A 15,091-nucleotide genomic window follows, 5' to 3' on the forward strand; every position below is an offset into this window, starting at 1 on the left:
CTCCCGAGTGACTCTGTGATGCTAATGTGCCTTGTGAATCACAAAGGAAGATGAAGTACAGTGTTTCCAAAACCTACTTGATCTAAACGAGGTTTTGGTTTTGCTTGTTTTTTCTCTCAGATTACCCATTAACATCTCAAGAAACCAGTGTTCCACACAACACGATTTGGGAAATGCTGGTCTCAGGCGGTGCATCTCCATCTTCAAGGTGTCACTCCAGCACACAAAATCATAAAATGAAAACCCTCATTTTAAAGGTGAGTAAAACAAGGCCAGGGACGTTAGGCGACTGGTCCAAAGTTGAATGGTGAATTGCTGTCGGCCAACCAGGACTCCAACCCTCAAGACTGGCCTCGGATTCCTGGTCCAGTTCTCCTGTCGCTCTTCCTCACATCTTATGCTTGTTTTCATGGGAGCTTTGGAAATGAAGCTTTAACACATAAGAATAAACTCCTTCCCTCCCCCTCTCTTCTGTGCCTTTCTTCCTTCTCTCTCCTCCTCCCAAATATGCCAGAGCATCCAAGATCAAAAAGATATAGACTCTGGATGAGATCACATATGTACACTTCCTAGCTCAGGGCCGGACACAGAGGAACTCATAAGTATTAGTTCCTTTTCCCATTCCCGGCCCTCAAAGAGTTTAGCGTCTAGAAAGGATGAAGGACATAAAATAACTGTAGTATAAACAATTTGTAATACAGAATAATAATAAGAGATGTACAAGGGGGTGGGGGTGGGATGGGCATTCAAGGTAGTTTGTGGGATAATCAGAGAAGACTTCACAGAGGAGATGCATGACCTGGGTTTTGAAGGGTGAGTGAGAGCTTGCCGAGACATCAAGGCAGAGAAGGTAGCCCAGACACAGGGAAGAGCACGTACATACACATGGGGGGCTGGGACAATCTGGCACGTCTAGGGAACTGAAAGTGATTTCAGCCCAGGTGAAGCCTGGGGATAAGGCAGGGAGCATCTTTAAAACATTAAGTGAGGCTGAGGGTGCAGATCCTGTCTCATATGACCTGGTTTGGGGGAGAAAAACTGCTGAAAGGTTTTAAGCAAAAGAGTGATGGGGTCAGGTGTACATTTTAGAGATCTCACTCTCAGTGTGGAGATGGCCACACTGCACAGAGGCCATTAGAAGACCAGAGCAGTAGCCTGATGAAAGATGGGAGGATCCACTAAGGAGATATGGTGGGGGATGGCGAGGGAGGGATAGGTGCTTTAAGAGAAGTAGTAGAATCGACTGGACTTAATACCAAGTGAGATGCAGAAAATGAGGAAGACACACAATTCGAAGATGATTCCTGGTTTCCAGCTTAGACGGTAGAGGGACAGACAGAGTAAACCAAGGCCCAGAGGAGGAAGGACATGTCTGGGTAGTGAAAACTACTGAGCCAGACTTGGACACACTGCATGTGAGACAACTGTGGGATGTGCCCAGACATCCTCTGGGGAAAGAGCCAGTGTGTCTCCATATGTGGGAATTTCAGCACTTTAGGAGAAAACAGATATCTGTGGCAGATGTTTTAAGGGTTCCTCCCATCTTTTTATGTGAAAGGCTGGACCTGACCATGGGAGAAAAGAGGTGTCAGGAAGAGTAGAGAGAGGGTCAGTGAGGACCAAGCACAGGAACCAGCACTTAAGCTCAAGACTGCTAACTCCTTGGGAGCCCCATGGCTGGAACAAGTCCCAAAGTACAGAGGATGCAGAGCTCCCCCAGGCTTCCCTCCTTTGCAGAGATTAAAGCTCTCTGCCTTGCTGCCAACCCGCTCTCTCATCAAGGCCCTCTTGTCTCATCCTACCCAGTGCCCAAAACTGTAATAGGGGGATCTGGAGGAAATGCCATGCTTTCCCTGCCACTGAGAATGCTCTTCTTGGCAGGAATTCCTCAGCGTGCCCACGCAGGAGCTCCCAGGACCTCTCACTTAGCCGTGCACAATCCTTAGTCCTCCCTCATCTACCTCCCAGCAATCCTTCAGCACTGGGGCAAATACCCCTCCAGCTCCGTCATCTCCAGAGTGGATCCAGTACTGTCCTACTGCAGTAACGTCCTGCAATGTTTCTGACATCTAGGGAAAGAGGAATACGAAACATCGGGCTGGTGCAGGTCTACCTGCTCAAACAGAGGAGGAATTTCTTCAACAATACTAGCCAATTGCTGGATTGCTTCCACACCCAAACTCACCCAAATGGGTTAGGATCTGGCCCTGGATGGGGATGCCCACTCACTGCCCATCTGGAAACAAGAGAGACTTCTCCAAAAATCCAGTGGGTACGGAACATGAGACTGCCAAAGGCAGCCCCCTGCCAACAACCAGTTCGGTCTAGAAGCCATCACCCTGGCTGCCTCCTCCGACTTCTTCCCCTCAGGTCTACAGCAGGCACCATCTAGAATGAAAAATGGAAAAGGATCCGTTACATGGAAATTTACCCTCTGTATTTAACAGAATGGTACCTGGCCTCAAGGAGCTGACTTCAGAAGAGGAGATGAGACCCAGTCCAAAGCAGAATGTGCTGGGAGGTAGTCAGTGGGAGGGGTTATTTCAGGCAGGCTAGATCGGGAACGATTTAGGGAGAACCCATCATTTTGGAATTTGACAACTGAAAATGCAGAAATTTATTTACTTCATTAAAGTGAAATTAAGAGTATGAGCTAAAATATATGTACGAAAAGTGAAAGGTATGTTCAGGGAACAAATGCAGTCCACCTTGAGTGGAACACTTTCAGAATACCAGGCTGCTTCTCCCCAGAAGAACAGGGCTCTCATCTAACCCTCTGTGTCCCCGGAGTGATAACAGGGCATCGCCTGAGCAGTTACCATGGGCCAGGCCCTATGCCCAGCCCTTTACATGAACTCATTTAATTTTCACAACCACTTTACGAGGTAGGCTCTATTACTAATCCCATTTCACAGATTAAAAAACTGAGGCTCAGAGAAAACAAGTAACTTGCCCAAGATCATACAGCTGGTAAAGAGAACTTAGGCAGCACCTGTGCACTTCACTATACTATACTTCCCGGGACTGTTTAACCACGAGGTCTCAGTGTGTTGCATTAATGACTTCACATACAGAAATGTAACTACTGGAGAAAATGCTGGCAGGAGAATTTCTTTGTAGGAACAGAGAACCTGCTGGGTAGATGCTTCATGACACTGAGAAGCCCTCTCCAGGATAGAAAGAAAACTTCGGGTCTGCCTGTGAGGATGACAGGCCGATTTCACAAAGAGGAAGAAAGCCATTCTGCCAATAAAGGAGTGAGGGGAAGGAGAAGCAGAGCTGAAAGCTACAGGGATGAGGGAGAGAAGATGTGAAGACGGAAGGAGGCCAGGGCCTGGAGGCTAGGAGACAGTCTTTGGAGAAGAGAGAAGCCTAAGCTGAATTTGCTGATTAACACTGCTTCATACTATGGTGGGTGACCCTCCCCCAAGACCCAGCAAATCTTCAACAAAGCAACCCCCAAAAATGCCTGGGATGATCAGACATCCTGGGGAAGCTGGTGGGGAGTCAAGTTTTGTAAATGGGGCACAGTGCAAAAACAGGAAGGGACCAACAACTGGGTCACATAAATTTAAAACAGAGGTGAGAAAGAAGAAAGCTCCAGTCAGGAAATGTAAGCGATACCCTGAATATCCTTATCAGGCTGTACCTGTGAAATCTGCTGCCTGAGTTTCTACTTCATGTTAGCGATTTATGAAATAGAAGACATATACTAGAGCACTAGACCGAGTTCTAAATGTTCTAATTAATATCAATGTCCCTCGACCAATTTACGTGCATGATGTTCCCTTGTTCTCACTAACCCCACTTCATGCCAAAATTGGGGCCAAGGGGGAATTATACAAGCCCTTTGTTCATGGTGAGCCAAACCCTCTAAACTTCCATTAACCTGTGAGATTTCTCCTTGTATTTACAAAAGAACAGCGACTCACTGAGAGTTACACACAAAGCCAGGAGCAAGTTATGTAGAATCTAGTAACACTTGTCCCTTCTTTTCAGAAGAGTCTCGAGTTAGCATGTGAAGCGAATGTCCAAGTTTGTTTGTCAGCTCCAGACAGGTGATCTGAAAGGTGGTATGAATATGTAGGATTTCCTTTCTTTTTAAATTTCATATTTGGAGCTTAAATATCTTCAGAGTTGGGCCCGGGGCGGGGCGGGAACAAAAGCAAAAAACAAACAAACCAAAAGAAACCAAACAAACCCATGCAGTTCCCACAGTCCTCGTCCTGGAAAGTCCTGTCCAGAGGGAAAGAGGAGGTAGACAGAGCTGAAAGCCAGCAGGGAGTATGAGGCCTGGGTCTACTCTCGCACTCCATGCTGAGACAAGCCAGAGACGCATTGCTATCGTCACCCTCTATGCTGGCGAGGAAAAGGTGCCTTCTGCTTAGATAACAGTCCACTACCTGCGCCGGCTACTCTTGCAGAGGGAGAAAAAGTAGAAGTGGAGATAGAGTGCAGAAAGACTAGTTTTATCTTTCCAAGATGTGTTACATTCAGATAAGAAAGAGAAAATCCCTAAATAAACTGGGCCTACACTTACCTGTGTAAATGCAATCGAGTGTGGCAATGGTACTTAATGTCAGTATCACTCTGTTGGACATCTGATAAGTCCAGACTGGGTTCAGTGAAGTGTACCAAATGCGGAGAACAAGAAGAATCTGTCCTAAAATGAATCCCCAGATTCTGAAGTACCTGTAAGTACAGAAGTATTTTTAACAACTTTTTTTTTTTTGCGGTACGCGGGCCTCTCACTGTTGTGACCTCTCCCATTGCAGAGCACAGGCTCCGGACGCGCAGGCTCAGCGGCCGTGGCTCACAGGTCCAGCCGCTCTGCGGCATGTGGGATCTTCCCGGACCGGGGCACGAACCTGTGACCCCTGCATCGGCAGGCGGACTCTCAACCACTGCACCACCAGGGAAGCCCTTTAACAACTTTTTATGTGGTTTCAACGTACTATGTCCATTGTGAATTTCACAGTGTCATAGAAGGAGTATATGAGGTAGTCTTGTTGGTAATCTACATGACTTAGCCTCGTTGGCACATGACTTAGCCTTTGTATAGCCGTTACCTAGGCAACTTGTTATAATGCCTTCATTCTCACAATGTTATTGAGACTGATGGCAAATATTCACATCCCGATTTTGTGAAAAGTGAGACTTCTACAAGGCCTTATGCAAGATAAAGACTATATCTTGCAGCTCCTAGGCCCAACCTTCCCTTTGGTAATTGACCACATTTGTTTGTCTGTAGGCACAAGATATGAACCATACCTTTGCAAACCACTTCCTGTCCACCATGCCACAGCTTGCACTACCAGTGAGGAAGACAGACCGAGCGCGAGAACCACGAGCTGAAGTTTGGCATTTGGAGCCTGGAAGGAGGCTATGCTGCCTGCAAATGAAGGAGAACTAAACATTTCTGGCAATCATGCATTGGTATTCAATGATCTGCATTTGATAACTGCTGTGTCTGATACCATGGTTACACTCGGGAAGGTAGAATTAATATATAATTATCTGAGTGCATAAATCTTTTTGAAAATTTTTATTGAGATATCATTCGTACCATAAATTCACTCTGCTAAAGTGTATGATTCAATGGTTCTTAATACATTCACAAAGTTGTGCAACTCTTACCACTATCTAATTCCAGAACATTTTCATCACCCCAGGAAGAAACCTGTGCCCATTAGCAGCTCCTCCCTTTCCTCCTCTTCCCCCCAACCCCGACCCCCAGCCACCCACAATGCTTCTCTACTTCCTATCTGTATGGATTTTTCCTATTCTGGACATTTCATACAAATGAAATCATAAAATACGCAGCCTTCTGTGACTGGTTTTTTTCACTTAGCATAATGTTTTCGAGGTTCCTCCATGTTGATGGGCCTAGAGACTATCATACTAAGTGAAGTAAGCCAAACGGAGAAAGACAAATATATGATACCACGTACATATGGAATCTTACAAAAGAAAAAAGATACAAATGAACTTATTTGCAAAAGAGAAAGAGATTCACAGACATAGAAAACGAACTTATGGTTACCGATGGGAAAAGTAAGCGAGGGGGACAATTAGGAGGTTGGGATTAACATATACACATTACTATATTTAAAATAGATAACCAACAAGGACCTACTGTATAGCACAGGGAACTATTCTCAGTATTTTGTAATAACCTATAGGGAAAAAGAATCTGAAAAATATATTATATTATATTATATACAAAACTGAATCACTGTCTGTATACCTGAAACTAAGATGACATTGTAAACCAATTAAACTTCAATAAAATCTTTTTTAGGGGCTTCCCTGGTGGCGCAGTGGTTGAGAGTCCGCCTGCTGATGCAGGGGACATGGGTTCGTGCCCCGGTCCGGGAAGATCCCACATGCCGCGGAGCGGCTGGGCCCGTGAGCCATGGCCGCTGAGCCTGCACGTCCGGAGCCTGTGCTCTGCAACGGGAGAGGCCACGGCAGTGAGAGGCCCGCGTACCGCAAAAAAAAAATTTTTTTTAATCTTTTTAAAAAAAGGCCCATGCATGTAGTACCATGTATCAGTGCTTCATTCCTTTTTATGTCTAAATAATATCCCATGGCATGGATATACTGCCTTTTGTTTATCCATTCATCAGTTGATGGGCATCTGGGTTGTTTCTACTTTTTGGCTACTATGAATAATGACGTTAGGAACATTTGTGTACCAGGTCTTATGTGAACATATGTTTCCATTTTTCTTGGGTCTATACCAAGGAGTGGAGGTGTTGGGTCATATGACAACTATGTTTAACATCTTGAGGAACTGCCAAGTTGTTTTCCAAATCAGCTGCACCATTTTACATTTCCACCAGCCGTGTGTGAGGGTTTCAATTTCTTCATATCCTCGTCAACACTTATTGTCTATGATTTTGAACGTAGCCATTTTAGTGGGTCAAGATATTTAAGGTCAGAAATAACCTAAATCACTGGTAGTATGAACTAGTTTAATAGTTAACTACATAGTAATCAACCTAAAATATCTGAGGTGTCAGCGATGAGATAGCACAGAACCCTCAGATCTTCTTTGTAGTTATGTAAGAATGCCTTAGGACTCTGTAAAAACAAAGTTGTTTCGTTTCCTTAAGAAGCATCTGAAAAGGGAGTTTTAAGGCAAATCATGGCTTACTTCAGCCTCTCTTTAGCATCAACAAGCTCAATGGCTACCTGGAAGAGCATCTGACAAAAACTGGTTTCTTTCATGTGTTTGTTGGCAGTCTGTATATCTTCTTTGGAGAAATGTCTATTTAGGTCTTCTGCCCATTTTTGGATTGGGTTGTTTGTTTTTTTGTTATTGAGCTGCATGAGCTGCTTGTAAATTTTGGAAATTAATCCTTTGTCAGTTGCTTCATTTGCAAATATTTTTTCCCATTCTGAGGGTTGTCTTTTGGTCTTGTTTATGGTTTCCTTTGCTGTGCAAAAGCTTTGAAGTTTCATTAGGTCCCATTTGTTTATTTTTGTTTTTATATCCATTTCTCTAGGAGGTGGGTCAAAAAGGATCTTGCTGTGATTTATGTCATAGAGTGTTCTGCCTATGTTTTCCTCCAAGAGTTTTACAGTGTCTGGCCTTACATTTAGGTCTTTAATCCATTTTGAGCTTATTAGGGAAATGCAAATCAAAACTACAATGAGATATCATCTCACACCAGTCAGAATGGCCATCATCAAAAAATCTAGAAACAATAAATGCTGGAGAGGGTGTGGAGAAAAGGGAACACTCCTGCACTGCTGGTGAGAATGTGAATTGGTACAGCCACTATGGAGAACAGTATGGAGGTTCCTTAAAAAACTACAAATAGAACTACCATATGACCCAGCAATCCCACTACTGGGCATATACCCTGAGAAAACCATAATTCAAAAAGAGTCATGCACCAAAATGTTCATTGCAGCTCTATTTACAATAGTCCGGAGATGGAAACAACCTAAGTGCCCATCATCGGATGAATGGATAAAGAAGATGTGGCACATATATACAATGGAATATTACTCAGCCATAAAAAGAAACGAAATTGAGCTATTTGTAATGAGGTGGATAGACCTAGAGTCTGTCATACAGAGTGAAGTAAGTCAGAAAGAGAAAGACAAATACCGTATGCTAACACATATATATGGAATTTAAGAAAAAAAATGTCATGAAGAACCTAGGGGTAAGACAGGAATAAAGACACAGACCTACTGGAGAATGGACTTGAGGATACGGGGAGGGGGAAGGGTGAGCTGTGACAAAGCGAGAGAGAGGCATGGACATATATACACTACCAAACGTAAGGTAGATAGCTAGTGGGAAGCAGCCGCATAGCACAGGGAGATCAGCTCGGTGCTTTGTGACCGCCTGGAGGGGTGGGATAGGGAGGGTGGGAGGGAGGGAGATGCAAGAGGGAGGAGATATGGGAACATATGTATATGTATAACTGATTCACTTTGTTATAAAGCAGAAACTAACACACCATTGTAAAGCAATTATACCCCAATAAAGGTGTTAAAAAAAAAAAAAACTGGTTTCTTCATCCTCAACTCTGAGTCACTTTCCTACCCACTCCCCTTTCTCAAATACAATTCTACCTCTACTCAAGGTGATGGGTTTTCAGGGAAGAAGCAGATGAAAGGGGAGCAACAAGAAGCATCTCAAATCCCATACCCCCCGTCGAAGTTATGTCCTATTACATTATAGTCTCCAGAAGTTCCTGGGCCAGAACTGGACTCAAAAATACAAAACTGTCCCAGTAACTGTTTGGTGGGTGGCTTTGTAGGTAAAGCTGCCACAGGCAGCATTGAGCAAAGGCAGCGAAAAAGGGCCACTGAGCAGATTCCTCTCGTAAAGCCAACCAAGGAGTGTGATGAGGCCATCGTCATTCATAGAAGGATTCTGTAAGCCAAGGCCAGCTTAACTCAGTTACTATACATACTCAAAAAGAAGAAAGTTTCATTTCTATTATTTCTAGAGCTGAAAATTTCATGGTTATTTCATTCCTATAGACATCATCTTTTAAAAGGATGCATTTTCCAGTGGTCTTGACCACAGCTATTTCTGAGCTCTAGACCTTTGTGGGTAACCACGTAACTCACTACACTCACTAACCACGTTCTGCCTTCTTCAGGGACTGATGCACAGAAAAATAGAAGGCAATTCCCTAGTGATTCCTGTCACTGTTTCTGAAAAAAGTCAAGTGACTGTTCCTAGACAGAAGATATACACAGCGTGGCTCAAGAACAAATGCCACTTGGAAAACTCAGAGAAACCAACAGTATTATAGCAGAAGGGCAAGACAGGCAGACTTTTCAGCTACAGATTCCACCAGACTGGAGTCTGGTGTTTTTGTTTTTTAAAACCTTTTCTCCATGACCTCACCTTACTTTTTTTTACTACCAGTACTTCTCCAAGGTCTCTCAATATTTATTAATGTTAATAACCTCAAGTGCCTGTGATAGTAAGTGTACATTTTCTAATTGCTGGGTTTTGGCAACGTGACGTACTGAAATTCAGAATTCGAAAACTACAAAAGGTATACAGTGCTAAGTTTCCCTTTCATACCTGTGTCTAGGTACCAAATTTTTCACCTTGGAAGCAACTAAAATGGTATCAGGTTTTTAAAAAATACTTCTAGACCTATTTAATGATGTCCAATTAATTATTAAATATATTTTCATCTAACCTATTTTACACAAATGCTAGTATTCTGCACATACTGTTTAGTGCTTCTTTTTTCCCACTTAACAACATATTTTGAAGAACATTCCATTTCCTTACAGAAATGTTCTCATTCTTTAATATAGCTGCATACTATTCTACAGTACTCCAAGTTTTATAACCATAACTTATTTAACCTAACCTATCCCATACAAATGACATATAGGTTGTTTCTAACATTATTATTATAAACATTGCTGCAATGATTAAATAACCTTTTATTTTTATCATTTTACGCATATGTGAGTTTATCTATAGGATATACTCCCAGAAGGGGGATTGCTGAGTGAAAGATACATATTTGTCCTTTTGATAAACAATGCTAACTGATCCTTTGCAGAAGCTGTGACACTTTACAGCTCTGCCAGCAATGCGTAAGTGCCTGCTTTCCCACGCTTACAACAGTGTTGTCAGGGTTTGTTCTTTGCCAACCTGTTATGTGAGACTGTCTATGCATATATGTGTGTGTGTATGATTTGTATTCTATACATTTTAGTATCTTTTTAAGAACCAGTTATATTTCCTTTCCAGTAAACTGATCATATCCTTTGCTTTCTCTTCTATTGAACTATTGGTCCCTTTTTATTATTGATTTGTAAGAACTCCATATATTAATGAAATTAGCCCTCTGACTGGAAGAGCTGCAACAGCTGTCCTAATCTGTTGATTGCCTTTGCTTAACACGGTGTTCATCATGCATAATTTTCATATTTTTAGGCAGTATCATTTAACAACTTTTTAATGGCTTCGGAGTTTCGTGTCATAGTTGGAAAAAAGAACAAAAATATGTTCAAGAGTTAAGCTGTTCTCCAAGGTATCTTTCCCCTCTTCATCTCAGTGATCCTTAAGCTCTTCCAAACTGATGGAAAAGTTAATCATGTAAATATGCTGACTCTTGGTCTAGACTTCCAATTCTACTAAAACTCTTCAGGGTAGTAGTAAGAGACAGAGAAATCTTTTATTTTTTATTTAATCATTTAGCATTCAAAGAACAGTCTACATATTTTCACTTGATTTTTAACTAAAAACAAAAAAACCAAAAAACTTAAGGAATCACTTTTAAATCTTACCAACGGTAATTATCCACAGCAGGGCTACCATCCACTTCTTGTTAACCAGTTTCCAGACAGGAGTAATCGTGAGGAATAATGGAGAAAGAAATGCTATGGCAAAAGCTTCAAGCCCAGTGAGTTCTAGTGTTTGCAGGGGAAAGTAATAGATCATCGGTCCCAGGCCATCGCAGAGAGACCAAGAAACATATCCTAGGGAAAACAAAAGTTTTTAAGAGAGAGAGAAAGTATAACTTTCTCATTGTTTCAAACAGTAGCCCTTCCCTCCACTAAAACTCCTCCGGCCGGCCGCCCTCCTTCATGACCCTGGCCTTAACTGGGTTCCAGTAACAGAATTCCTCCCCTTTCCTGTCAGGCCCATAATGAGAATGGCTCAACATCCCTTGCTTGTCCCTTTAACCTCGTTCATACCTCCCGTAGGTAGGTAGTCCCTTTATTAAAGGCTCTTCATTTGGACCATCTAGGTTAAATCTGGTTTCCTGTCAGGACCCTGATTGATAAAATTTCCTTAACTAAATCGACCCTTCTTTAATGAGAAATATCGTGAAAATCAAAAAGAGTAACAAACGGCAGAACTCCTTCCTCCCACTCCAGACTACAGCCAAAGGCACGTTAGTTAGGAAATAATCATTTTCTTGTGAGCAAACTATTTTAAACCTAACCCTTAGGAGACAGTGTAGAGTAGTGGAAAACGCAGATTTGACATTACTTTCACAGCTGCCAACTACTGACTGCAATCTTCTACAATGATGATAATTAACCAATGGGCAGTTACCAAGTGCTAGGCTCTGTGCTAAGTATTCACCCCGATCTTCTCTCTTCTTCTGCATCCTATGAAATTGACACTATTTCTACTCTCCTCTTACAAATGCAAAATCAAACAACAAAAACTCCTTAGACTCAGAAAGTTAAGTAATTGCCGAAGGTCACAAAAGTGGCAAATGGCAGAGTGAACTTAAAACCGAGTGGTCTGGTTCCAAACCATCCTTAACCACCGAAAGCAGTACTTTTAACCACCTCGCAGTTATTAAGATTAAAAAAGATTAAGTACACACAGTACCTAGCACCCTAGGTACTCACTGAATGTAATTCGCTTTACATCGCGTACTTGTGAGATACAGACTGGGCCAAAAAATGAGCCCCGCCCCCCCAGCCCGAGCATTACCAGCTCCCAGAAAATCAAGTTCTTAGGAAGGCACCCCTCCCCTTCATCGTGAACAGCGAGATGCTAGCAATCTCCTGAACGTTTGTCTGGGAATTCTGATTTCAACCATACAACTCCGACAATATTACAACAATAATTGTTCTTGGGACTTTTTGCAAAGCTGCTAAGTGAGCACATGGGACTCGAGTTCGACGTTTTCCGCCAAATACTCAAATGTGCAGCCACTACCCAAGGCCACTTATGAGGGGTCAACCCAGGCGGTAGCCACCGCGCTGAGTGCTCACCTACAGCTACAGGGGGAAACGGGTGCCCCTTTCCGTCTGAAAGGTAAAGTTCGGTGCTGAAGTTTATTCAGTTAAACTTAAAGATCACGGGTGAGGGGACTCGGGGTTGGTACCAGCTTCGTGGTTCAAGGCCGACAGGTGAAGAAGTCGGGCCCCTTGGGCGCAACACCAGGGTGGCGTGGGAGCTCTCTCTCTCTCTCAATTCCTCCAGCAGCAGAAGTTGCCAGGGGACGATAAGCATCTCTATTCCGGGCACCAAGCGCGCGTTCCTCCCTCCGGGAGCTCAGCCAACCCGGCGGAGCACCGCGGCTCCGGGCAGGGCCGGGGGAGCGGACCGGCGAACGCGCGGCGGGCGGCCTCGGCTTACCCAGAAGGCTCTCCAGGAGCACTTCTCTCCACAGCGAGGGCATGGCCGAGGCCCGGAGCGGCGCCGCCGAGGGAAGCCGCGCGGCCCGCACACCCGCCGCACTGCGCCGGCCGCCGAGTTCTCCAGGGTCGGCGTCCACGCCTCAGGCTCCCGTCAAGTCTGCCGCCGGCCGCCCAGTCGCCCGCCGACCAGCAAGCCGCGCCCACGCGAAGGTGGGGCCCGCTGCCCCCGCCCCGTCCCATCCAGCACCGCCCTCCCGGCGCCACCGCCTCTGCGCGGCCCGCGGTCCCGCGCCACCGCCTCCGCCGACGCCACCGCGCAGCGAGCGGTACCCGGGGGCCTCCGACCTGCCGCCCAGAAGAAACCAGGTGGCCGGGCTCGCCGGCAGAGCGGCCCCGGCGATGGCGCGCTGCGAGCGCCCAAGAGGACTGCATCATTGCAACTCTGCACCCGTGGTGCCCTTTAAACGAGGCCCAGGGGCGCGTTGTGAGGGAAAGGCTTAGACGCAGGTGGGGAGCCTGAGCTGCCAGGGGCTCTAGCGCCTCCGGCGAGCAGGTGCGAACAGGACCTTGGCGTTCCTAAGGCCTGGGCGACGCTCTCGGGCGAGCGGGCACCTGCGATGGCCAGGTGTGCGCTTCTCCTTCTCAGCTTTGGTAGTAAACAAATCGCATTCTGGGAAGGCGGTTGAAAAATTCTAGAGATTACAGAATTTTCTATGGCTTTTAGAGACGTCGCAACACTTGCTCAGGGGAGAGAAAACCAGTGATGGCAGTGGAAGTTCTGCCTTCCTCCACTTTATGGATAATGATCTTTGAGAGTGCCCGTCCCTGAGGAGAAAGGGAGAGACGTTCTAACAATGGAGCGAGTGAACTAGGCCAGTTATTTCTCATTCAAATATTACCACACCCCAGGATGTTTTGAGTTTTTTAGAACCTTCTCAAACAATTTATTTTAATTCGCTTTAATTTTTTTGGAACAGTTTGTCATTTACCACTTTCGGAAGGTTTGCTCTGAAATTAAACAATGATGGATTGTCTAAAAGTGTAAAACAGTTAAGAGCAGTTTTGAGCAGAGTTCCAAATCGCTTAATTACTTACTAGTACTCATTGTCACCAGATAGAGATCAATTGAATAGAATTGAGAGTCCTGGAATAAACCCTCTCATTTAGGCGCAAATGATTTTCAACAGCTTGCCAAAACAATTACATGAGGGAAGGGGTGGTCTTCTCAACAAATGGATTTAGAACAATTGAAATTCCACAGGAAAAAGGGTAAATCGGACACCCCCCCAATCTCATACCATATACAAAAATTAACTCAAAATGGATCAAAGACTTAAATGTAAGAGATGAAACTATAAAAATCTTAAAACATAGGAGTAACTCTTCATGATCTTTAGTTAGACTATGGATTCTTAGATACAACAGCAAAAGCACAAATGACAAAAGAAGTAATAAATAAATTGGACTTCATCAAAACTAAAAGTTTTTGTGCTTCAAAGGACACAGTCCAAGAAAGTGAAAAGACAATGCACAGGATGGGAGAAAATATTTTATAATGATACATCTGGTAAGGAACTGGTATCTGGAATACATATTTTTAAAAATTACAACTCAGGGACTTCCCTGGTGGCACAGTGGTTAAGAATCTGCCTGCCAATGCAGGGGACACGTGTTCGAGCCCTGGTCCAAGAAGATCCCACATGCCGTGGAGCAACAAAACCTGTGCACCACAACTACTGAGCCTGTGCTCTAGAGCCTGTGAGCCACAACTACTAAAGCCCACACGCCTAGAGCCTGTGCTCCTCAACAAGAGAGGCCACCGCAATGAGAAGCCCGCACACCTCAACAAAGAGTAGCCCCCACTCACCACAACTAGAGAAAGCCCGTGCACGGCAACAAAGACCCAATGCAGCCAAAAATTAATAAATAAAAATTATTTAAAAAAAAAATAAAATAAAATTATAACTCAGTAATACTCACTTTAAAGATGAACAAAGGATTTGATAGGCCTTTTTCCAAAGAACATCTACAAGTAGCCAATAAGCAAAGTATATTCAGGAAAATATATTCAATATCATTTCATTAGGGAAATACAAATCAAAACCACAATGAGATACTACTTCACACTCACTAAGATGGCTATAATCAAAAAAGTCAGATAGGGCTTCCCTGGTGGCGCAGTGTTTGAGAGTCCGCCTGCCGATGCAGGGGACACGGGTTCGTGCCCAGTTCCGGGAAGATCCCACATGCCGCGGAGCGGCTGGGTCCGTGAGCCATGGCCACTAAGCCTGCGCGTCTGGAGCCTGTGCTCCACAATGGGAGAGGCAAAAACAGTGAAGGCCTGCGTACCGCAAAAAAAAAAAAAACATTACAAGTTGTAGATTTGCCATCTGTACCTATAAAATAGTTAACAAGGAATTTTCCTTGTATCTGTCTGAAGTCAATTTAACTCAGGGTCCTGTAAGAGTGGTGACCAAGACTA

General features: G+C 44.3%; 1 protein-coding gene across 1 annotated transcript in view; it reads right to left on the minus strand.

Moving 5' to 3' along the window:
• The window catches only part of CWH43 (cell wall biogenesis 43 C-terminal homolog), a 49,403-nt gene extending 36,616 nt beyond the window's left edge, over positions 1–12,787 (minus strand). Inside the window, 6 exon segments of the mRNA XM_027102988.1 lie at positions 2,186–2,304; positions 2,306–2,388; positions 4,541–4,692; positions 5,272–5,392; positions 10,792–10,983; positions 12,608–12,787. Coding sequence (XP_026958789.1) covers positions 2,186–2,304; positions 2,306–2,388; positions 4,541–4,692; positions 5,272–5,392; positions 10,792–10,983; positions 12,608–12,650 — 710 coding nt within the window. The 5' untranslated portion in view covers positions 12,651–12,787.
• Positions 12,788–15,091: the final 2,304 nt, after the last annotated feature.

This window comes from Aethalodelphis obliquidens, unplaced genomic scaffold, assembly GCF_003676395.1.
Source record: "Aethalodelphis obliquidens isolate GAN/ISIS:26980383/991018 unplaced genomic scaffold, ASM367639v1 scaffold6, whole genome shotgun sequence".
Taxonomy (NCBI): Eukaryota; Metazoa; Chordata; class Mammalia; order Artiodactyla; family Delphinidae; genus Aethalodelphis; species Aethalodelphis obliquidens.